The sequence below is a fragment of the Mastomys coucha genome, unplaced genomic scaffold (genome assembly GCF_008632895.1).
Source record: "Mastomys coucha isolate ucsf_1 unplaced genomic scaffold, UCSF_Mcou_1 pScaffold9, whole genome shotgun sequence".
Taxonomy (NCBI): Eukaryota; Metazoa; Chordata; class Mammalia; order Rodentia; family Muridae; genus Mastomys; species Mastomys coucha.
The window spans coordinates 40,214,611-40,239,633 of NW_022196915.1; the positions used below are offsets into that span (position 1 = coordinate 40,214,611).

The 25,023-nt window shown below is 40.2% G+C and overlaps 1 long non-coding RNA gene, 1 pseudogene and 2 gene segments (V, D, J or C); all 4 read left to right on the forward strand.

The window, feature by feature from the left end:
• LOC116084800 overlaps nt 1-25,023 on the forward strand; it is a 556,508-nt gene that overhangs the window by 55,391 nt on the left and 476,094 nt on the right.
• LOC116084810 lies at nt 866-5,692 on the forward strand. The gene is made up of 4 exons (XR_004116270.1): nt 866-1,022; nt 4,583-4,677; nt 5,111-5,224; nt 5,577-5,692. It is a non-coding gene; the product is annotated as an uncharacterized LOC116084810 (long non-coding RNA).
• LOC116085122 lies at nt 5,899-8,462 on the forward strand (annotated as a pseudogene). The gene is made up of 2 exons (XR_004116430.1): nt 5,899-5,907; nt 6,126-8,462. The product of XR_004116430.1 is annotated as a WW domain-binding protein 11 pseudogene (transcript).
• Nucleotides 14,834-15,610, forward strand: LOC116084805. The segment is given in 2 exon segments: nt 14,834-14,974; nt 15,161-15,610. Coding segments are annotated over 2 exon segments (453 nt in total).

Consider the following 25,023-nt stretch of genomic DNA (forward strand, 5'->3'; position numbering starts at 1 on the left):
AAAAAAAAAAAAAAAAACAACAACAACAACAACTCCTTAAGCTCACAACTCCTAAATAGCATACCTCAACATAATGAGACAGATGAAATTCCAGAAAAACACTGCCTTCCCCCAAAATATGGAGGTGAGGTGGGTGGGCATAAGGATAACTTATCCTTATGCCCACAAATAACTGTAGCTTTCACCCCTAGCATCAAGATTGTCAAAGAGAGACAAGCAGTTGAGGGACTACAAAAGAAAGTTATCAAATGAAATAAAATTTTCAGAAACTTGGAGAACTAAAAGAACATGGAAGAAATTCTCAGGAAGAAAATAGACTTTATAAAATGAATCAAACATAAATGCTGAGAGTAAAAACACAATCAACCAAATAGCAAAGATCAATCAAGTAACAAACATCATTGACAAACAAGACCAAAGAGAGGACAGATTTCCAGAGCTGGATGACAAAGCGTGGACAGCAATTCAACCCAAAAATTATAAAGAAAAATTAATGAATACATCCAAAACTTCCCAGAAGTCTGTGACACATTCAATAGACCAAACCTAAAAATTTAGATAAAAAAGAAATTGATATAGAGTCTGAAAACTTAGACAATTTACTCAATTAAAATGCAGCAGAAATTTTCCCAAACATAGAGAAAGAAATGGAGATCCAAAAACCATGAACACTGAGAACCCCAAACATCATAGACAAGAAGTCAAAAATATAAAATAAGGAAACAAAATGTGTAAGGAATTTGGGAGATTTATGAGATCATAGACCTTAGAATAGAATCCAATACCACCTCTCTATTAGAGCAGCATAAATCCTAACTGCATTCTAAAACTTATTCTTATACCTACAAATAACTGTAGCATTCACTCCTTGCATCAAAGAACTTTCTCTTAACAATGAATAAAGACCATTGTAGAAAACCAGTACTGATGTCAAAGCAGAATTAATGTACCTTGAGGAGGCAAGCACAAAGGTATACATCCTGAAATCTCATGGGATCCCAACTCTAGAGAAACAACTGCAGGTAACTAATATCTACCAAGAAAGGAAGAAATAGCCTCTCTCAGGAGTGAGCTTCTGAGTTACAGAGCCTCTTAAACACAGAGCTCTGACATTTTATGTACATAAAACAACAAAACAGTCTCAGCAGGGTGTGTGTGTGTGTATGTGTGTGTGTGTGTGTGTGTGTGTGTGTGTGTGTATGTGTATGTTAATCAGAACAAAAGAAACTACCAGTTTATGAGGGTGTGAGGAATAAATATGGATGGGTTGAATGGAGATGATATGGGGTTAGTTGGAGGAAGGAAAGGCAGGGGAGAATGATAGAATTATATTTTATTTTAATTAAATTGATTTTTTAAATGTTACTGAAAAAACTATAACTGAAAATAACTCACATTCAAAGACACCAACAACAGAAGACCATGAAAATGATTGTAAGCAACCTTAAAAGTCAGAAAAATGTGGAATGATATATTTTAAGCTCTGAGAGTAAATAGCTATCAACCAATATTGTTATACTTGCCAATGTTATTTCTTCAAATGTATAGAAAAATAAAATTATTAAAGGGTATTTATATTTATTTAATTATTTACAAGGTATTTAATTATTATTAAAGGGTTAAGGCAATTCAAAAAACCAAATCAGTCTATTAGTTACAGCACAACCAAGGTTATTTATTACAAATAAAGAATTTAATTGAACTTGTGGTTGCAGAGGGTTTAGATTTACAATGGCAGAGTGAAGGCATGGCAGCAGGAACAGCTGAGAGCTTATATTTTAGCCCACAAGTAGGAAGCAGAGAGAGACCAGCTCAAATTACTACAAGTTCTTTGAAATCTCAAAGTCTACCTCCCACCCTAGGATACACCTCCTTTCACATGACCATACCTCTAGTGCTAGCTAATTTTCTGTTAACTTGAAACAAGATAGTCATCAGAGTGTTGGGAGCCTCAATTGAGGAAATGCCTCCATAAGATTGGGCTATAGGCAATCCTATAGGGTATTTTCTTAGTTAGTCATTGATATAGAAGGGCCCAGAACATTATGGAGTCCTATGTTCTATAAGAAAGCAGGCTGAGGAAGCCGTGTGTAACAAGTCAGTAAGCATCACCCCTCCATGGCTTCTGCATCAGTTCCCACTTCCAGGTTCCCACTCTGTTTAAGTTTCTGTCTTGAATTCCTTCAGAGATGGACAATAGATGTGAAACTCTATAAAAAAAAAAAAGCCAAATAAACTCTTTCCTCCCCAACTTGTTTTTGGTCATGGTGTTTCATCATAGCAATAGTGACTGCAAGATACCACCTAATCCTTCCCAAATAGTTCCACCAACTGAGAACAATGTATTCAAACATATGAGCCCATCGGTGGTGGCTGTTCTCATTCAAATCACCACAAACATAGATCGTGTTAAATCTGATATTTACAGTCAGAAGATGATCATCTGCATGCCAAGTTTCATACATGCTGATTTCAAACATGGCATAGCAATTTTCATATCTGAAAAAGTAGACTTCAAATGGATGGTAGTCAGAAAGATAAAGAAAGTAACTACATAGTAATAAAGGCAATACTTCATCAAGAACACATAATAATTTTTTTCTGTAAAAGCAATTTACAGATGCAATGTACTCCCAATCAAAATCTCCCAAACATTATTCACAGAAATTGAAAAAAAGATCATGCTAAAATTCAGGGTCACAAAAGACAAGACCAATCTTGAACAAAAAGAATGCTGGAAGAATTAGTATGTCAGACCTCAAACTATATTACAGGGATTTAGCAATAAAACAGCATAGTATGGGCACAAAAGCCAACATATAGACCAACGGAACAAGACAGAAGACTCAAACATGAAAAAAATAAAATAAAATAAAAAAACAAAAACTAAAACAAATCCCTGTTCCCTCCCCCTCCCCCTTGTAAATAAAGAAAACATCTAATAAAAGAAGTTGACAATTAATCCTAATAAACACCCTATTTTTGTGGATGAATTAAACAAAAAAGACTCAAACATGAGTACTTGTAACCATAGCCACCTGATATTTGATGATGTCAAAAACACATACTGAAGAGGAGAAAACATCTTGTCCAAGTGGTGCTGGTAAAGCTGGATGTCCATAGGCAAAAGAATTATATTAGACTGAGACCTGTCACCCTCACAAAAACTGACTCCAAATGGATCAAAGACTACAGTGTGAAGCCTGAAACACGGAAACTGCTAGAACAATACTGATTTGGCATCCTACAAGATATATATTGGAAAAGACTTTCTGAATTCCTATTGACTTGAGAGTTGAGGCCAATAACTGACAAGTAGGACCTCATAGATTTAAACAGCATCTGTATAGATAAGGAAACAATCAACTGAGGGAAAAGTGAGCCCATAGAGAGGTAGAGAAATGTTTTGCCAGCTATAAATATTGTGGTGATTGAATAAAGATGCCTCCCAAAGGCTCGTGTATTTGAATGCATAGTTACGTGGGAATGGTACTATTTTAAAGGGTTATAAGGATTAGAAGGTGTGGCCTTGTTGGAGGAAGTATGTCACTAGGGGTAGGTTTGAGGTTTCAAAAACCCATGCCAACCCCAGACTGTCTCTCTGTCTCTGTCTGTCTGTCTCTGTCTCTGTCTCTGTCTCTCTCTCTCTCTCTCTCTCTCTCTCTCTGCCTCTGTCTCTCTCTTTCTCTCTGTGCTTATGGATTAAGATGTAGCTCCCAACTACTGCTCTAGGACCACACCTGCCTGCCACCATGTGCCTCACCTTAATGATAACAGACTAAACTAGAAGTTTAGTCTATTATCATGAAGCGCCCAATTAATTTTTTTTTTCCTACAAGTGTTGTATTGGTCATGGTAACCCTTTGCAGCAATACAAGAGTGACCAAGATATATATAATAAAGGACTGGTATCATATATATATATATATATATATATATATATATATATATATACACATGTATATACATACATACATACATACATACATACTTGCGAAATTAGAAAGGTAAGAAAGCAAACAACCCCATTTAAACAGTGACTATCTGTCCTATTAGAGTTTTAAAAGAGGAAATGAAAATGATTGGGGAACCATTCAAAAAGTGTCCAACATCCTTAGCAATTAGAGAAATGAAAATGAAGTCAGAATGCTTAAGATCAAAAAAACACCTGACAAAACCTCTGGTGAGAGTGTGGGGAAGGGGACCCTAAATCACTTTTGGTAGGATTGTAAACTAGTTCAGCCACTAAGATACTAAATGTAATGAATTCTCAAAAAAAAAAAAAAAACCTCTACCATATGATACAGCTCTCCTACATCCCAAAGCAGGTACTTATCAGTCATGTTCACTGTTTCTCTATTTATTACAATAGCTATAAAATGAAAATGACCTAGATGTCCTTCAATTGATGAATGGATAATAAAATAGTGGTGCTTATGCACTATGTAATACTGTTCAGCTATGAAGAAAAATAAAATCAGGAGCTTTACATGAAAACGGATGGAGCTGGAAATATTATAACTCAATTAACACAGACTCAGAAAAACCAAATGCTACATGTTCTTTCTTTTGTGGTTTCTAGATCTAACTTTTCAAATATGATTATGCAACATGGAGTAACCTTAGAAACCAATATGGTCATTGCAACAGAGGGAAAGAGAAGAGAATATAAAGAAGGTATAAAATGAGTGTTCCTTAAATTGGAGCTAAGTGATACTGAGAGAAAAGGAGAAATGGAGGAGGGATAAATAAAACAAAAAAATGTCCAAAAAAAGCCATAGGAACCATATTATTCTATGATTAGCTAAAATTACTTATTATATATACAACTCATATATACATACACAGAGAGACAGAGACAGAGAAACAGAGGCAAAGACAGAGACAGAGAGAGGGGGGAAGGAGATGGAGAGAGAGAAGGGGAGAGGGAAGGGAGAGAGAGAGAATTTTAAATGAGGTTATTTTACTTGGAATGATAATATTCTCCTCAGTAGTCACAGACTAACAAAAACCCCAGTACCAGGCATGGAAAACCTCCTTTTGAGTTTAGTCAGGGTTTCCAAGAAGCTCTGAAGACAATATAATGTAGCAATGTTCCCCTTGGTTGTAGACTAGAAAATGAAGATGAGATCCTATGGCTAAAAGTACTTCGGACACAAGACCTGCTCAAATCAAGCTACAACTGACCTGGAATCTTCCTGAGGACCTGGCATGGTATTCAAAGGTGTTGTGCAACTTGACAAAGGAGAAAAGCAATCAATAGTTTTACCTAGCTGTAAAGTCTGTAAACCATACTGACCAACATGGTAAAATATACCCAAGAGTGTTGCAGTGGTACTAATGTCTTGGGAGTATGCAAAAGCTGTCCAATTGAACGTAAGGCACACACAATTGACTGTTTTCTTATCTGTACAGATGCTGTTTAGATCTGTGAGAATGAGATGTATGCCTAACACTGTAAACCTACCTAATTACTTGGCAAGGTCATAGACCCTAGAGGAGAACCTATAACCACCACTTTCCTAAACCAGTACCATTCCTAACTGAATTCTAAACATTTGTTCTTATACCCACAGAAAAGTGCAGCTCTCGTCTCTCATCAAAAGAAGCATTTTTTCTTTGTTTTATCCTGAAAGCAAATGGAAAATGAATTGGCTAATTTTATGTCATCTTGACACAGCTGGAATTATCTGAGAGGTAGGAACAACATTTGAGAAATTTTCTCCATAAGAACAGGCTCTGTATAGGCCAGCCTGTAGGACATTTTCTTGATTAGTGATTGATGTGGGAAGGTCTGGCTCATTGCAGGCAGGACACCCCTGGGTCAGTGGTCCTGAGTTATATAAAAAAGCAGGCTGAGGAAGCCATATGGAACAAGACATTAAGTAGCATGCCTCCATGGCTTCTGTATGAGATCCTGCCTTTAGGTTTCCATGCGATCTGAACCCTGCTTTGGCTTCACTCAATGGACTGTGATTCAGGATACATAAGCTAAACAACCCTTTCATTACCAAGTTGGTTTTGGTTATGGTGTTAAGAAGCCTTAACTAAGACAGAGACCATCACAGAAACCCACATCTGGTCAAAATGCAGAGAACAACTGACTGTGTGGTGCCCATCTCCAGTTGACGCATCAACAATATTACGTTCACCAGGCAGTGGTGGTGCACGCCTACAGAACAAAAAAACAGCGCATGATGGTCTGAGCTGCGGTTTTGAAGATGAAAGATCCTAAACAGATTATCCAGGACATGGAGAAATTGGATGAAATGGAGTTTAACCCAGTGCAACAGCCACAGTTGAATGAGAAAGTACTGAAAGACAAGCGAAAAAAGCTACGGGAAACCTTTGAAAGAATTCTACGACTTTATGAGAAAGAAAACCCAGATATTTACAAAGAATTGAGAAAGCTCGAAGTAGAATATGAACAGAAGAGAGCTCAGCTGAGCCAGTACTTCGATGCTGTCAAGAACGCTCGGCATGTGGAAGTCGAGAGCATCCCTTTGCCAGACATGCCGCATGCTCCTTACAACATCTTGATCCAGGACATTCCTTTTCCTGGTGCTCAGCCCCCCTCCATCCTGAAGAAAACCTCAGTGTATGGGCCTCCAGCTCGGGCCGTGTCTATCCTTCCTCTCCTGGGACATGGTGTTCCACGCTTGCCCCTGGCAGAAAACCGCCCGGCCCTCCACCTGCCCCCCTTCCTCCTCAAGTTCTGCAGATATATGTCCGGAAAGTGGATTTTGCTCTAGATCTTCCCCCCTCGGAGGCGAGATGAAGACATGCTGTACAGTCCAGAACTTGCTCAGCGGGGTCATGACGATGACATGTCCAGCACCAGTGAAGATGACGGTTATCCTGAGGACATGGATCAGGATAAGCATGATGACTGTACTGAGGACAGTGACACTGACGGATCAGATGCAGAGAGTGACGGGGATGAGTTCGGGCACTGCGATGACAGTGAGCGCGATAACACCGAGGAGAAGTCAGGTCTGAGTGTCAGATTTGATGACATGCCTGGGAAGTCACGGAAGAAGAAGAGCATGAAGGAGCTCACTCCTCTTCAAGCCATGATGCTGCGAATGGCAGGTCAGGAAATCCCTGAGGAAGGACGGGAAGTGGAGGAATTTTCAGAGGATGATGACGACGACTCTGACGATTCTGAAGCAGAAAAGCAATCTCAAAAGCAGCATAAAGAAGATTCCCACTCTGATGGCACCACTGCTGCCTCTTCTCAGCAGCAGGCTCCTCCACAGTCCGTTCCTACTTCTCAGATATAGGTACCTCCCATGCCAGGACCACCACCTCTTGGACCACCACCTGCCCCTCCCTTGCGGCCTCCTGGACCACCTACAGGCCTTCCTCCTGGGCCACCTCCAGGGGCTCCTCCATTCCTGAGACCACCTGGAATGCCAGGAAAGCGAGGGCCTTTATCATGACTTTTACCTCCAGGATCACCACCAGGCCGACCTCCTGGCCCTCCCTCAGGCCCACCTCCAGGCCTGCCCCCTGGACCCCTTCCTCGAGGACCCCCACCAAGGCTACCTCCTCCTGCACCTCCAGGTATCCCTCCTCCTCGTCCTGGCATGATGGGCCCACCCTTGGTTCCTCCTCTTGGACCTGCACCACCTGGCCTTTTCCCACCAGCTCCATTGCCCAACCCAGGGGTATTGAGTGCCCCGCCCAGCCTCATTCAGCGACTGAAGGTGGATGATGCAAGTGCAGCCACCATCGAGAAGAAAAGCACAGCGACCATCAGTGCCAAGCCCCAGATCACCAATCCTAAGGCAGAGGTCATATGGTTTGTGCCCACTGCACTGAGGGTGAGCCGCGAGAATAAGGGGACTACTGCTGTTCCCCAAAGAAGGTCAGAGGATGACTCCGCTGTGCCTGTTGCCAAAGCAGCTCCCAGATCTGGTCCTTCAGTTCCTGTCTCAGTGCAAACTAAGGACGATGTTTATGAAGCGTTTATGAAAGAGATGGAAGGGCTACTGTGACAGATTCTCCTGCCAGGACAGGCTTCTGGTCAGAGTACTGGTTTGTGGAACAAGAGGCTCTTGGTAAACTTAGAGTGAAGAGCAATGTCCACTATCAGGTGTTTTCCAAGTCCAGTTCCAGGAACCTCCTAATATTTGCCTGCTGGGATCCCCACCCACACAAGGTGTTTCTTTACAATAGACCAGGATGTGAGGCACTGCTGCTAACCCCTGTTCCCTGTGACATCGCCATCTCTTCTCTTCCCTCTCTCCCCTCTCCATTTTGGGAATTCTGTCAGCGAAGTCTTAGTTGTTTTGACTCATGTGCCATGGGCACTTGATTAGAGAATTCTGGAGGAAAAAAGTTTATTTCATCTTGACTTTTGTGTTTGAGTTATTTTTAATATTTTCCTGTAAATATTTTGTAATATTTTCCTTGTAGTGAAATGGATTACAATATCATTTCCTAATTCAAAACAGGATACGTGGGACGAAAATATACAATTCTGGGATTAAAGTTAATTCCCACAAGCTAAACTATTTGAGTGTTTCATGGACAAATAAAATGTTCCATACCAAGATAAAAACAAAAAAACAAAAGCAAAAAAAAAAACAAAAAACAAAGCAAAACAAAACAAAAAAAGAAATGGTCTGTGCTATGAGTTGTGCTGTTCCTGACTACGCATCTGTTGATTCTGATTCTCAGACACTGTAGATTTTGTGGACATGGGCTTTAAGACCGTCATCCTAGCTCCCTGGAAGCCAGTCTTCGCCTAGCTACCTTCTGAACAGCTCTTCCTGCATCGTGCCCAGAAGCTGCCATGTTCCTTCCTTGATGATAATGGACTGAGCCTCCAAACCTGTTGTGGATTTTGAGTGTAACCTATTATTAATTTACTTTATCCATTTTCTACTTAATCCAATAGGTGGTCTATTTCTTCTGCACACCAGTAAGATCTTTTATTTACACACAATATCATTCAAACATGGGAAAACAATCTTTTTTTTAGGAACCTCACGTGTACATTTCAATTTGTGCATTTCACTTATTATTGGTGGTTGTGGTGGTGGTGGTGTGTGGGTGTGTGTGTGCATGTGTGCACATGGTGTATATGGAGGTCAGAGGACAACCTCCTGGAGTTGGTGCTGTCCATTCACTGTGGGTCTGTGGAATGAACGCAAGCCATCAGTTTGAATAGTAAACGCTGCACAGTGAGCCATCCGTCTGCTCTTGCAGGTGTATCTTCAGGAATTGCAGTTTTTTAGTGTGATACTTTGAATATGCTTGGCCCCGGGGCTGGGGGTGACACTATTAGGAGGTGTGACCTTGTTGAAGTAGGTGTGGCCTTGTTGGAAGAAGTGTGTCATTGTGGTCATGATTTTTAAGACCTGCATCCTTGCTCCCGGGAAGCCAATCTTTGCCTAGCTGCCTCCAGAACAGCTCTTCCTGCACCATGCCTGCCTGGATGCTACCATGCTTCTGCCTTGGTGATAAAGGACTGTGAGCCAGTCCCAATTCAATGTTTTCTTTATAAGAGCTGCCTTGATCATGCGTCTGTTCACAGCAGTAAAACCTTAACTAAGACACTTAGGAACCCTAGCAGGGCTGTTCAGAAGTATTCTGTAAAGTCTGGAATTTGGAATTCTTCTCCACTGACCTCTTACCAGAACTAATCTATACATTCTCTCGCTCTGTGCCAAAAAAAGACAAAGTAAAACAGGCTTGTAATTGCTACAATCTCTGCACAAGTCTCCACTCCAGAATACTTGGGTTCCGATGGCAGGATGCTGTGCCCAACACTAGATGGCAGTGCCTCTCTGTCAGAAAGATGGGGGTTGCAGTTGGGTTTGGGCTAGGGTGCTGAACCAAGCCTGTCTCTGATTGGCTAGGCAAAAACCAGAGACTCAGAGGGACAAAAGATTAAATATAAACTCATCATTCAGAACTGACTCTTCTGTCCTAAGAACCAGGCTCCCTCCACTTCAGAGTGCAGCACAGCGTTTCCTGCGACATCAGTAAAAAAGAATGAACAAATTCCTGGGAGTATCGTTGGTGACTCTATGGTTTCAAGTGGCCTGTGAGTTGGGGCTGGTAGTGATAGGAATGAGGAGACCTGAGTTCAGAGGCCGCGTGGCGGAGACGTGTTCATTTAGAAACGCAATTTGAAAACATATCCACTGACTCTTTTTCTCTGGCCTGTGTTTCTATGTAGGGGCAAATAGCCAATGGGGAGACGAGAATCCTCAGGCTCTCAGCATCCAGGAGGGTGAAAATATCACCATGAACTGCAGTTACAAGACTTATACAACTGCCGTACAGTGGTACAGACAGGACCCAGGCAGAGGCCCTGCCCTGCTAATGTTACTACGTTCAAATGAGAGAGAGAAGCGCAGTGGAAGACTAAGAGCCACCCTTGACAGCTCTAGCCAGAGCACCTCCCTGTCCATCACTGGTGCTCTAGCTACAGACACAGCTGTGTACTCCTGTGCTACAGATGCACAGTGTGTGGCAGGCACCTGCAGCCATGACACAAACCCTCAGAGCTGCTTCCTAGACCCCAACAGCGGATGAACTACTGAAATGTGCCACTCCATAATGAGTGTCTGCTGGTAACAAGAAACAGAACTTCTTTAACTGTGTCATTTCCGTTTGTTTGTCTTTCACTCCTTAAGCTGGGCCAGAGAGCAGCAGGATGCTGAAATGCCAGGCTTTGTTCTGCACGTGTCCTCAAGCTCACTATCAGTGTGACCTCTCCAGTCTCTCCATGTAAAATGAGAGCCATTGAGCCTAAGGATCCTTCAGGCTTGGCTTTTAAATAAGCATGGTATCCTTGTGCAGGATGAGGGAAGGTCCCATCTGTTCCTTATGCAGCCCTGGGGTCTAGTTGGCTCCCTGAGAGACCAAAATCATTCTTACAGCTCTCAGTTCCAGGACAATGAGCATGTATCAGACATTAAACTAAGAAGCCCTCCAAGCACTTTACTTAAGACTCTCTTTTTTACAGCTGAAGCTTGGAGCCACTGCATAGTAGGGAGGCAAAGATTTGAATCTCAAAGGCAAAGAAACAAACAGCTAAATCCGGCTCTGTCTTTAAGAGTTATTTGACTTTTCATGCTCTGATTTACACACTGGGAAAAGGAAAACTTATACAAAGTCAGTTCCCCATCCAAGCAGGGAGGCGTGCTCCCTGCTGCCGCATTCTGACAAGCTATACAGAAGGAAGTAGACTGAAGTTGCTATGAGGGAGGGGACATGTAAGAAGAACGAGTGCCTTTAATAGTAAGAAATGAAATCAGTTTTGGATAGCATATGAGCTGGAAGAGCAGCTCATCCTTAATGAGGAAAGAGCCTGGGCTAGGAAGGAGCATGTAGGTCCAGGTGAATGGAAGTCCATGTGTGTGGTGACAAGATCAGTCCTCCATCCTTGACTAGATCGCGGCACTCATTCTTTATGAACTAAATTTTTCCCATCTGCTGATGTGAGTACTTGTACATTTACATATAATCCTAGAACCCTTCCAAGAGATGGTACCCCAAACAGAGCTCGGCCTTCTCATATCAATCAATATTCAAGAAGATGTGCCACACGCTTGGTTACAGGCCGATCTGATGGAAGTAAATTTCCAATTGAGGATACCTCTTTCCAGGTGCTACTTCTTTGCGTCACATTGAAAAAAAACCCTAAAGCATATAATATTTCCTATAACATTTATTTTACTAGTATATTAATTTAGGTGTTATTAAAGTTCAGTGAGATTTCCCATACAGTATTCACTGATTAAACTTCTGCTCCAATTTTTATGCAAACCCCCCAAACCCTCTAGGCTTTCCAATGAACACAGGACATTTGTGTGGCTATTATTTATTTACTTACTTATTAGTTTAGTTTAGTTTTTTGCAAGTTGGTACAAGGGTGGGACTGTGTGTCTGGATTTTTTCACTTACTGTCCTCCAGGTCCATCAGTTTTCCTGAAAATGACAGTTCTATTCTACCTTTCCTGAGCAGTATTCTTCTTTGTGATACTGCACTCCTATCTGCCCATGTGCTGATGAAAGCTAAGCTGACTTCTGATCTAAACTGCTATGAGTAGAGGTCCATAAACATGCATGTATGACTATGGCATGCCAAATTCATCTTCTCTGAGTTTACTTCCAGAAGGAGATAGACACTAGCTTTGCCTTTGATTTTCTGAAGCATTTCACAAGGCAGTGGCTCTGTTGATTTACACCCTCCTCCCACCAGCATTGCTGAATCCCATTACCATGCATCCTATCAGCACTCATGGCTCCGACACAGTGAGTGATCTGGTGTCTAACTGTGGTTTTGTTTTGCATTTCACCAATGGCCAGCGACACTGAGCATTCCTCATCTGCTTCTTGGCTGTTTGTTGTTTCCTTGCTGTTCTGTTCAGATCTTTTGTCCAATATTAAGTGTATAACTTCTTTTTTTTGCTGTTTTCAGATCAATCCTGTGACAGATGAATAGCTGGAAAATAATTTCTCCTATTCTGTAGGTTGTTTCTTCACTATACAGATTCTTTCATTTCCATATAAAACCTTGTTAATTTGATATAATCCATTCCCTCATTAATTAATTGGATGACTCACTTATAACAGAACGTCCTCCTTGATTTAGGACTTCTATTTTATATTTTCAGCAAACTAAGGACAAGTGGGATGATAACATCCCACAAATCCATGCATCATGGATGTTTCTGTTGGTAAAGTTCATAACAACACGAGTATGACTTTGGTTATGACCTACAGATGGGCAAACTCTAAGGAATTTGCACTAACAGTGTCATTATTGTCTTCCCATTGAAAGAGGATTTTCATTATTTATATGTATATACTTGAAATCCAATAGGCACACAATAATATTACAGGTATAATATATACTTTCCTGAGATGACATTTTATGGATCTTCTAAACAGTAAAATTGTGTACTGAAGGTTTACTAAAGAACTCTTGGGTTAATTTAAAAATTGCAAAAGAAGAAAAAAGAAAGAAAAAAGAAAAAAAAAGAAAAATTTGTAACATGGTTAACAGGCAAAACAAGAGACAGATGAAAGTGTCTGATCCCTGGGTTCCAGAGAAACAGTGACCATACATTAAGAGATCTCAGGGCATCCTTTGTCATGCTCACAGTAAGCTGTAAGATGTTTATATTATCACAAAGAGAAGTAGGATAGACATTGCATCCAAGGACTGGGGAAACATAGGGCTCTTGTCCTCACATTCCAAACAGATGACAAAGCTAATACCCACTTTTGCTGCCTGAGATATCCTGGTAAACTCTGCAGAAAGTTTGTGGTGTAACATCCTTGCATTTCCGTCCAGACCACAATGGCCCCCTGTCTACAACTTAATGATCCAGGATCAATTACCACATTCAGGGAGAGAATCATGCTGCAGTACAGACAGGAACCACAAGGGGGAGGTACCCCTCTATGCTGTTGATAAATACAAATTCACCCAGTGCTTCTAAATATATCTCCCAGGCTGAGGGAAGTATTTGTCTTCCTTAATCTATGAGACAGATTTGTTTTTAAAAAATCTTGTAAATGACTTGATGCCAGTCATTTTTTTTTTGCAATAGCCTCCATTACTGCAAAAAGGAGCTTATTTGATGAGGGGCAGAGTGTGTTGTGTAAAATATTGAAATTATGCCAGTTGGTCTCACATAAGAGCCATAGACTAACTTTAATCCCAACATCATGACTCTCAAAACAATATAGGCTGTTGCTCTTGCTCTTAGTTACCTCTCAGAGGTGCAAGATAAGTCCCCATTGCAGAGGACACCACACACTTTGGACCCAGGACTCCAAAGATTCAAATAGGTCTAACCTGAAAGTCCTCTTCTGGCCATCTACCATTCATGGCACAACAATGTGCTGTGTAAGCTGCCAAGACAGTGAAGCAACCAACAGATTTATCCAACTGTGACACCTGTGAGGCACACAGTAAACAGCATGGCAAGATCTCCCTATGTTGCAATAGTGATATTCAAACCTTCATTGTATCCTTGTATCCAAAGCTCTTTAATGGAACTTAAGATCTGCTCAAAGGGGAGGAAATTGCACCTGATACTAGGAACTTAGTCAACTACTTGGAGCTAGTGAAGTCACAGATCTTAGGGAAGACTATAATACTTCTACAGAATAGAGAACGGGGAAAACAGCTGGTGTGCTGATTTTATAAGGAATGGAGATCTTAAGAGTCCTTGTGAGAAAGCCATGCCGTCTTCTCATTCAATAAAAATTTTGTGAATTTATTTTTGTTCATTCCTGTAAGTATGAAACACATGTAAATAGACAGGTAGGGTGTGTGTGTGTGTGTGTGTGTGTGTGTGTGTGTGTGTGTGTGTGTTTTCCTTCTGTTACTTGACATGGCACATATGGCAGATTATGTTACTCAGAGGTCATATGAAAGCTTTCATTAAGAATAAACCATTTCTCATATAAATTTGCCAAATCCTCTCATTAGAAATTTTAGGAAGAAAGACTGTGATGAAGTTTTGCATTCTTGTTAAATCATCAACCTTTTGTTTTCCTCTAGGGAAATAAAGGATGAATCTATAAGATCAGAAGCAACATGGCTAGGTCATCCACATATTACTAGATTTCATAAAAATTACACGTCCTACATTATCTATCAATGACTTGAAAATTATTCCATTTTCTTATGATGGTTTCTAGTCCATTATAATAAGATCAACAGGTCTTCAAGACAGTCTCACACTCTCTCACATCGATACAGGAAGTTATGACAGGGCACAATTAGCCCTGCCCCATAACTGCCAACTACATTTCCTGTTGGGATGGTTGCATCACACAGACCAGTAACCTTGCTTGTTCCTCTTAAGCACAAAGTATAGATTAAGATCAGGGTTGAGAGAGAACATTATAGAATAGAAAATTTCACTCAAGACAAGCACTAACAATATGCTGATTCTAAGCCTGCTGGGAGCAGCCTTCAGCTCCATTTGTCTTGGTAAGGATGTTCCCCAGCATAGGATCAGGCCCTTATTCCTGAAGGTCATTGGGAGGGGAGGTCATTGTTCTTTGCTGAGGCTCAGAAAGGAGACATCATCAGAACTCTGGCTCATAACCTACTTCATCCTTTAGACTCCCATCGTTATAGTTAAAAAGGCTGATATCTCTATGCTTTTTCCACCAGAAACCAGCATGGCCCAGAAGGTAACGCAGACTCAGACTTCAATTTCTGTGATGGAGAAGAAGACTGTGACAATGGACTGTGCGTATGAAACCCGGGAAAGCTCCTACTACTTATTCTGGTACAAACAAACAGCAAATGGGGAAATGGTTTTCCTTATTCGTCAGGACTCTTACAAAAATGAAAATGCAACAGAGGGTCATTATTCTCTGAACTTCCAGAAGTCAGAAAGTTCCATCGGACTCATCATCACAGCCACACAGATTGAGGACTCAGCAGTATATTTCTGTGCTATGAGAGAGGGCACAGTGGCAGAGGCATCTACAAGAGCCCCACAAAAACCTCAACCAGAGAAAGAGGTTCTGAGGATAGACTCTACAAACAGGAAGAGGCAGGGGCTGTGGTAGCACAGGAAATGATTTGGCAATAAACCTTAGTACAATTCGTGTGGGATGTCTGTTTTAAATCAGTTACCTGAGGTGTACATGTTCAGGGCCAGTGCAGGTCTGCACTAGGTCCTCTGCATATATATATCATGGCTTCCAGTTGAGTGTTTTTGTGGGATTCCAGACTGCTTCATTTTATATCCAAGTCCTAACTGATTCAGGCTGCTAGCATGTTAAAGGTGGACAGGCCAAGGCAGAAGATATAACAGAGCATGAGCACATCTTGCAGGGTACGGACCATAGATCCACTATCACAGACTACAGGACACCTGAGGGTTATTCCAACTTCTGTAAAGGAGGTGATTGATAATGGCCAACAGGCTCCAGACTCTGCTACAGTCTAGAGATTTTGATATTATTTTAAGGGTTTCCTGAAACTATTCACTATCTACCCTATATCTCAGAGCCCCTGATCTTGCTCGTCATATCTCCACTTTGTTGCTATGGAATCCTCTGGCTAGAACTTTTGTTAGATCTACATTGCACTGTCAAAGAAAGTAAAACCAGCCTGCTCTTAAAACTGTATCCCTCTTCCAACTGTCTAGGGTCCCAAACCTTTGCTTACCCAGCTTTCTTTTCTGCATGCAATGTACTGGCATATGTTTCTATTTTTAAAATATAATGAAGGTAGTTATTAGGCAGGTACTACATCTGATACAAAGCATTTCTAGTTCATACCCATTAGCCTCTTCCCTGCCTGCTTGTAGCCATTTCCTTTGTCTTGTCATAGTTGAGCCTGCCCACAACCCACATGCTTTGCTCTGCTTGCCCTTATTATCATTTTGTGCCAGACAAAAATACACAGGAAGCTTACTAGCTTGATGTTCCCTTACATCAAATGACATGATAGTATGTAGAAGACCTGAAAAGACAGGAGGTGTGTACTCAGTCAACAAAGTGCTTATGTGCAAATGTGAGTTCCTTCCTTCAGTCCCCAGCATCACTTCAAAATAAAGCTAGTCAGTACAAATGGTCAGTCCTAAAAGCTTATACATATGAGAAACACTCAATGGACTCAGTAGATTGTATTTATATAGCTATTCCCATATATTATATATAAATATACAACATACACACAACATACATATAATGTGTATGTGTGTGCACGTGTGCATGTGTATGTGTGTGCATGTGTGTATCAATAGTGGTTGAAAAAAGAGGCTGTGGATTTGACAAGGAATAGAGGAATACAAAAGGGGGTAGAAAGAGCAGAGGGAGAATGAAATGGTATAATGTTATCTTAACTAAAACTAAAATTTTGAAAATAAAGCTAGGACTAGTGGAAAGTACTTGCAATCTGAACAGTAGGGAAGAAGGTTCCTGGCACTCATTGACTAAAGAGCACAGTTGAATCAGAGAGCTCCAGCATCAGAGAGCTCTAGCATCAGTGGACTCCAGCATCAGTGAGCTCAAGCATCAGTGAGCTCCAGCATCAGTGAGCTCCAGTATCAGAGAGCTCCAGCATCAGTGAGTTCCAGCATCAGTGAGCTCCAGCATCAGAAAGCTCCAGCATCAGAGAGCTCCAGCATCAGTGAGCTCCAGCATCAGTGAGCTCCAGCATCAGTGAGCTCCAGCATCAGTGAGCTCAAGCATCAGTGAGCTCTGGCATCAGTGAGCTCCAGCATCAGTGAGCTCCAGCATCAGTGGACTCCAGTACCAGTGAACTCCAGCATCAGTGAACTCTAGTATCAGTGAGCTCCAGCATCAGTGAACTCTAGTATCAGTGAGCTCCAGCATCAGTGAGTTCCAGCATGAGAGAGCTCCAGCATCAGTGAGCTCCAGCATCAGACAACTCCAGCATCAGTGGACTCCAGTATCAGTGAGCTCCAGCATCAGTGAACTCTAGTATCAGTGAGCTCCAGCATCAGTGAGCTCCAGCATCAGTGAGCTCCAACATCAGACAACTCCAGCATCAGTGAGCTCCAGCATCAGACAGCTCCAGCATCAGTGGACTCCAGTATCAGTGAACTCCAGCATCAGTGAACTCTAGTATCAGTGAGCTCCAACATCAATGAGCTCCAGCATGAGAGAGCTCCAGCATGAGAGAGCTCCAGCATCAGTGAGCTCCAGCATCAGTGAGCTCCAACATCAGAGAGCTCTAGCATCAGAGAGCTCAAGCATCAGTGAGCTCTGGTGTCAGTGAGCTCTACCAGCATCAGTGAGTTCCAGCATCAGAGAACTCCAGCATCAGTGAGCTCTAGCATCAGTGAGCTCTAGCATCAGAGAGCTCCAGCATCAGAGAGCTCCAGCATCAGAGAGCTCCGGCATCAGTGAGCTCTGGCATCAGTGAGCTCTACCAGCATCAGTGAGTTCCAGCATCAGAGAACTCCAGCATCAGAGAGCTCCGGCATCAGTGAGCTCTGACATCAGTGAGCTCTACCAGCATCAGTAAACTCCAGCATCAGTGAGCTCCAGCATCAGTGAGCTCCAGCATTGGAGAGATCTAGCATAAGTGAGAGACTCATTTCAAAAAAAAAAAAAATGTGGAGAGTAGTTGAAAAAAAAATTAACAATTTTCTCTGCCCCACAAACATGTATCCATGTTTGTGTGCACACACATGTGCATGCTTATAAAACATACACAGAGAGAGAGAGAGAGAGAGAGAGAGAGAGAGAGAGAGAGAGAGAGAGAGAGAGAGAGAGGTTGAGAACCCTTTGCATAGATTTCAGTGATACCGTTGTTTCTCATATTCCCAGCACACTGAAGATACCCCCCATCTAGCACATTAGCAGACCCAGGAAATACAATCTTGGAGTCCTGGATGAGTGAATCTGCCTAGCTCATGAAAGTACAAAACTATTGGTAGCAGAGGCTCCAGGTATACAAAGAAGGAAAATATTAAAAACAAAAACTAAACTTAAAAATAAAAAATGAGCTCTGGTAGACATCAAATACTAATGCAAAATAGACTCAGCACTAGCAGAAACCAGAGAAAAGACAGCAGTCACCAGACAGCCCCCTCTCCTGAATATAGCCTACTTGCTCCAGTTTTTAAGGCACAAAAATGTTGCTCAAAAACACCATCTTTTTTTCTTTAGAACTGAATATTTAGCAGTTTATTCACTTAATTGCACTTAACAAACCTCTTTAAATTTGTTATCCCCCTTTATATATTTCTCCACTTTTGTTCACATTATCTTCTTTCTTTTTTACTGTCACCTGTGATTCTTTATTTTTCCATTATGCTTTTAGTAGTACTTTTTATCATTTTCACTTCCCTTCTTACATTTATTTAATTTCATTTTAACTTTTAACTTTCATTTTAATTTCAATTTAATTTTAAATTACTGGGAATTTTAATTTTATTTCTTTTGCTTTCATTGTATTCTACTATATCACTCTTTTCTTTTTTTCCCTATAACATTGCTTCCCTCCATATTTTTTTATTTCTATAAATTTATTTAATCTCATTCTGCTCTATTTCTGCCCTCCCCCACCTCAAGAGTAGTTTGCTCAATACAATCAGAAGTATCCAAAACGGTATGTGGGCAGATAACATCATAGAAACATAAGAAATATGAAAACTATAATTTTATACCCCAAAGCTCATAAATAAGTTTAAAGAAAATACCTTAAAATCTTGCCAACAGGTCAATCCTATAGAGTCTTTTTTTTTTTTAGTTAATATTTCTTCATCTTAGTTGACCATCAAATTGACATAAAAGGTGGCCAGCACAAAGATGAAAACGTAGTCCCATATATTGACAGAATTAACATTGTAGAAAAGGCTGTATTACTTTAAATTATCTATGGTTAAAACTTTATCTAGATCGAAATCTCAATTACACCTTTCACTAAAATAGAAAATAATTAAATTCATATGGAACACCAAAAGACCCCAAACACCCAAAATATCTGGAACAAGGGTAATGCTGGAAGCATCACCATACCATATCTCAACCTATGCTAGAGAGCTATCCTTGGAAAACAGCACTGCAGTCACACAGAAGCAGTGCACAGAAGCAGATGTATGTAACAATAGAAAAAAGGTAGGGTTAAAAATAAATGAATATAGTAAGAAACACCTCTGTTTATTCATTGAAAGTTCCATACATTGATGTGATGTATATTAATCATAGCCATCCACCACTAACTCCTTCCAACTCCTTCTATTGCCCCTCATTCCATATCCCTCCCAGAATCATGTCCTTATCTGTCTGTTTATTTACTAATTTTATTATTGTCACTTGAGTCCAACTAGTGCTGCCCAAATATGCATAGTTGTATGCCCATCCACTGGTCCATGAGTAGCCTAACAACTGCATGTCCATCCACTGGTCCATGAGCAGCCTAACAACAGCATGTCCATCCACTGGTTCATGAGCAGCCTAACAACAGCTGTATCCTGAGCAGCCTAACAACAGCTGTATCCTGAATGGAGTGTCTCTTTCTTCTTTCAGCAACCATCAACAATATGCAATTAATTTTAACAAGGTCATAAAAAAGATCATTCTAAAAAAGTGGCAACTCATGTAACAAATAGTTCTTGAAAAACAAGATCTCTGCATGTTGAAGAATGAAATGAAATCTATACTTCTCACTCTGACACAAAACAAAACAAAAACTCAAAAACAATCAGCTCAAAATACATCAACAAATTAATTTAAGACTGGGAATCTCAAAAATGCACGAAATTTGACTATAAAGAAAAAAACTTCAATACACAGATATAGGTAAGAACATTCTGCAAGAGCCTTCAATAACAGCACAGGAAATAATTTCAGTAACTTTAATTTTTTAAGGCCTACTTTTACTGAGGGTTCTTAAATGCTTTAACCTCCCTTCTAGCTCACCGCTCACCAGAGGTAGTAGAAAAGAAAGAATACAGGGAAGTGGACCTGTTTAGAAATGATTCTTTGGAGAAAGTCCCATCTGTGTTGTCAGTAAATCAGCAGTTCAGTTCACAGGTCAGCATCAGCAGCTCAATCCACTCACAAACACTTCAGGTATATATATCCCTGATATATATATATCCCTGATATATATATATATATATATATATATATATATATATATATATATATATATATATATCAGTCAGGATAGCAGCAGGGGTGGATTAACCTAAGAGGAATAGCCAGGCCTCAGCTGTATTGGCTCAAGTCAGCAGGAGGGATCAGGATCATCAGGAATGCCATGAGAAGTTCTTTGCTGTGACCTCCACCTCTCCCCAAAGTGAAGATCAAGGAATACTCAAGACCAAGAAGTGTTTAGCTATGCAAGCAAACAAAGCAAGTTCCCAACACTGTCCTTTTTATACTCCCTCCAATCATCATGTGTCCTCCACGGGTCTTGCCTCATCATGTGTCCTGCCTCATGAGTCTTTGCAAAACTCCATGTGAGCCTATCTCAGCTGACATCACTCTGCCAAACAGCCTGAGTCTTCAGAAGCAGCAAGAAACCACAGCATACCATCAGAAGATTTTTGGTGCCTTTCTATGGAGTCCCAACAAATGGAGTTCAACTATACAGTATAAGGCAGACCAATATATGCTTCTCATTAGTGAAGAATCGTTCATCATGTGTCCTCTCATGTTCTTGCTTTAGCAGAGCCTGTGTCTGCTTCAGTGAAACATTCCCTCATGAGTCTCCTTTAGCCTTTCACTTGTGTTCGAGTCAGGAAAACACTCCTTCCCATGTTTGCCCCAGGAAAACACCATTAGACACAACTGATTTTTCAAAGAAACTGAAGTTTTCTCTTCAAGTCTCAAGGATAGACAATTAAGATTATGGGAAATTTTAAATCTTCTGGAAAATGAAGGAAGCTATAAATGGAGTCAAAAGATAGCTCATCAAACGTTAAAACATCCATTGCCAACTATGTATTAGACAGATTAATAACCAGAATATATAAAGAACTTCAAAAATTTTAAAAAGTCAAAAAACAAATCATTTAATCAATTTATGAATTAATGACCTAAATAGATACTCAAAAATATCAATATAAGTAGCCAATAAGTATTGGAAAATGTTTTTGATATCTTTAGCTATGACAGAGCCACAAATAAAAACTTCAGTCAAGTGAATGTCACTTCAGTTAAGTGATTATTTCAAAACTAACAACAGACACTGCCGAGGGTGTGAGGAAGGGAAATCTTCATATACTGCAGGGGGATTCTGAACTGTTATGGCACTATACCAACCAGTGTGGAGGTTGCTCAAAAATTGAAACTAGAACTGACATGTGATCCAACTACATGACTCAGACATATATCCAATTGACCCTAAGTTCATATACCACATGAATACATCTATGCTTATACTCTTCCTACCAACTATGAAATGGGTACAACCCAAGTGTCCTACAATAGGATAATAAATAAGTTACGCATTAGCTTGGTTGTAAAAGCTGATGGTTCTGCCTCAGTGCTAGCCTTCCTTATGTAAAAAGTCATATCAGTATGTCTTGTTTGTCAATGTTATGAGTATTAATGTGGTAAACTGATACATTAAAATTTTGTTGTTGTATCATGTAGCTGATAAATGATCTAAAAGATTTCAAGTGGGATGAATGAAGAACATACTTCAGAGTTTCTTACACTTGAGTCCTAGGCTCCAGAAGAGCCTGGGTATGTTCATATGGTTTTGAGTTTTATATTGTTTTTAAAACTAAAATGCATTGAAGGCCTTTTCTCTCCAAATCCCCATTATTAAAATTTTATTTCATTTCATAAATTTTATTATAAAAAAGTCTTGAAAATAAAAATATCACACACCAAAATTAACTAAACTTCAAGTCTACACAACTGAATGAACTTGTATACACTTGTAATTGGCTGATGCCAATTATTACAACTTTAATCTTCCAAGTGATAATAAAGTGGCCATAAACATATTTTGGATTTAGATAAAGTGAATAATTGAGTTTCACAGAATTGTGTGGCCAACTTATTTTTCATTGTACACTTAGATGTTGCCATCAAGATTTTACAGCCTTTAGCTACAGCTTTTTTATATTGTTATTTCCTGTTCGATTGCTTAACTCAGAGTCAGTTTATTTCCCACCGGTTGCCAGTGTTGGAACCATTATCCTCCCTTCCTAACTTCCTCCAATATTGTTTTCTGCTCTCAGTGTGCGCTGCTGCCACACTGTGCTCTCTGATCTGCCTCAGGAGGATTCTGTCCTTTGTGTGCTGCTGCCACACTATGCTCTCTGATCTGTCTAAGGAAGATTCTGTCCTTTGTGTGCTGTCTTTGGCACAAAATTGCCTCACTGAATGGTACCTGTTAAGGCTTACAAAAGATTATTCTGATTCTTCTATATGTTTGTTTTCATGATTTAGTACACAATACCTTGCTATAACTAGAATCGTGGCAGTAGAAATGGAAGGTGATGCTCATGAGTCCTGCCCTCTGGTGTGCAAGTCTGGCATAATCTTTTGTTGATAGCACCCACAATATGACAGGTGTCATTCCTAGGATTTGGTTACACTTCAGAAAAATGGCAAAGAGACTTTTCCATGGGTAACTAAATCCCTAATCAGTTTGACACATGTGGAATCTAACTTTGAATTAGTGCAGCAAGCTGGAAATTGTAAGTTTCAGGCCAAGTTTTTATTTACTTGATTTACTTCTGTAAATCTTTTTAGGTCCATAATTCTTATTTGGGTCTTCTTGTGACAGCACATTTATAATGTTTCCTATGGAAAAGAAAAAAAAATGCTGAGTTCATTCCTAGCATCTTCAATCAAATTTCTACTTATAGTGCATTTTGATGATGTTTAGAGGTTTAGCAATAAAATATTTTATAGTTTTCTGAACTGTGATATTTCTGATAGATTCCTTTAACATATATTAAGACACTGTATTTTTCACACTCTAAAAAATTTTGTGCATGCTCTCAGTTCACAGAAGTTTTTTAAAGTCACAAGTTTGATACTTTAGGTTCTAGCACTTTAGAATTTGTAACTAAATTTAGAAAATATAACTTTTCCTTGACATGTGAATGTGCTAGCTACTTTTCCTTTTGCTCTAGCAAACCATGGGTCAGAAGCAAGTTGTAGGTGGAAGAGTTTATTTCAGTTTACAGTCTGCAGGTCAACACTGAGAAATCAGGGCAGGAACTCCAGGCAGGCATCAAAGCAGAACCAGGAAGGGAAGCTGCTTTCTGGCCTGCTGCTTGTGTTTTGCTCAGCTTGCTCTCTCATACAAGCTAGGCCCATATACCTGCCCACAGCGAGCATTGTCCACAGTGAGCTAGGCAGTTCCAGATCAATCACCAATCAAAAAATGTACCTCTACAAACATGCCCGTGGGCTAATCTGAAGGAAGCAAACACTTAATTGGGGCTCCCTCATCCCCAGTGACTCTAGTTTGTGTCAAGTTGACACACAAAGACATTGCAATTAAAACACAGTCTTTCCTTTCCTATTTCTAAGGTCTCATGCTAATATCATGACATAAAGCATGAGACAACTTTCAAAGCCCTACATTTGAACACTTTAAACGTTCAGTCTCTAAAATACTCACTCTCTTGTAGAATCAAAAATGAAGGACCATTTCATATCAAAGTAAAGCCCAACATTCTCCAGTGTAAATCAAATAATGTAGCTTAGTATCCGGCCTCTGGAGTTCACTCATGGTCTTCTGGGCACCAAAGGGCCTCCACAGTTCAATTTCTCTACAAGCCACAGGAAGCATACCTTGTCTCATATGCTTACATGAGCAAGTTCTTTTCCATACCTACTGCAGTCCCTGGTGCTCATCCCACAAAAGTCATGACATCTTCACTATGCTAGGATCTCCACTCTAACTGAAGCTTCACCTTAACTAACAGTCTCTTACAGCATCTTCAAGGACACTGACCCTACCTCAAATCACCAAACCTCAAATTCTCTACATGACCTCTTTGATTACTGGGTTTTTTTTTTCCTAAAAGACATTGATACATCATTGACCAAATTTGTCTGCCACCTTGAGGTGCAGTTTTGGCGCCCTCTGGAACACATCTGTATATAAACACTGATGAAATTCCACATTAGAGATTCTTGTCTCTTATTAATCATAGGTGATTTTTTTATATTCACCTAACCAGCATCAATTGACTTAATAAAGTAGAAATTTCACTTCACAGCTGATTCTTGAGCCCCAAATGACCAGAAGCCACAGATTCTTAGCTCAAAATATCACACACACATTCCAAATAGACTTAAAAGTCCTTGAGGGACTTTTAAGCTTCCCTCAGAACTTTTCAAACAGAGACCATCACCAGCATGCTTATCTTCCAAATTCCCACATCTTATTGAGCATGGTCAAAAGTTCTACATTCTCTACCTTTCATACACAAAATAGTCCATGGCATAAAAATCCACATGGTCAGGTCCATCAGAATTGGTACCAATTTCTGTCCTAATGTGACCTGGCCTGCAGGTCACGTTATTCGGGGGAACGAGGAGGGTCACAACCTGTGAATAAAGAAT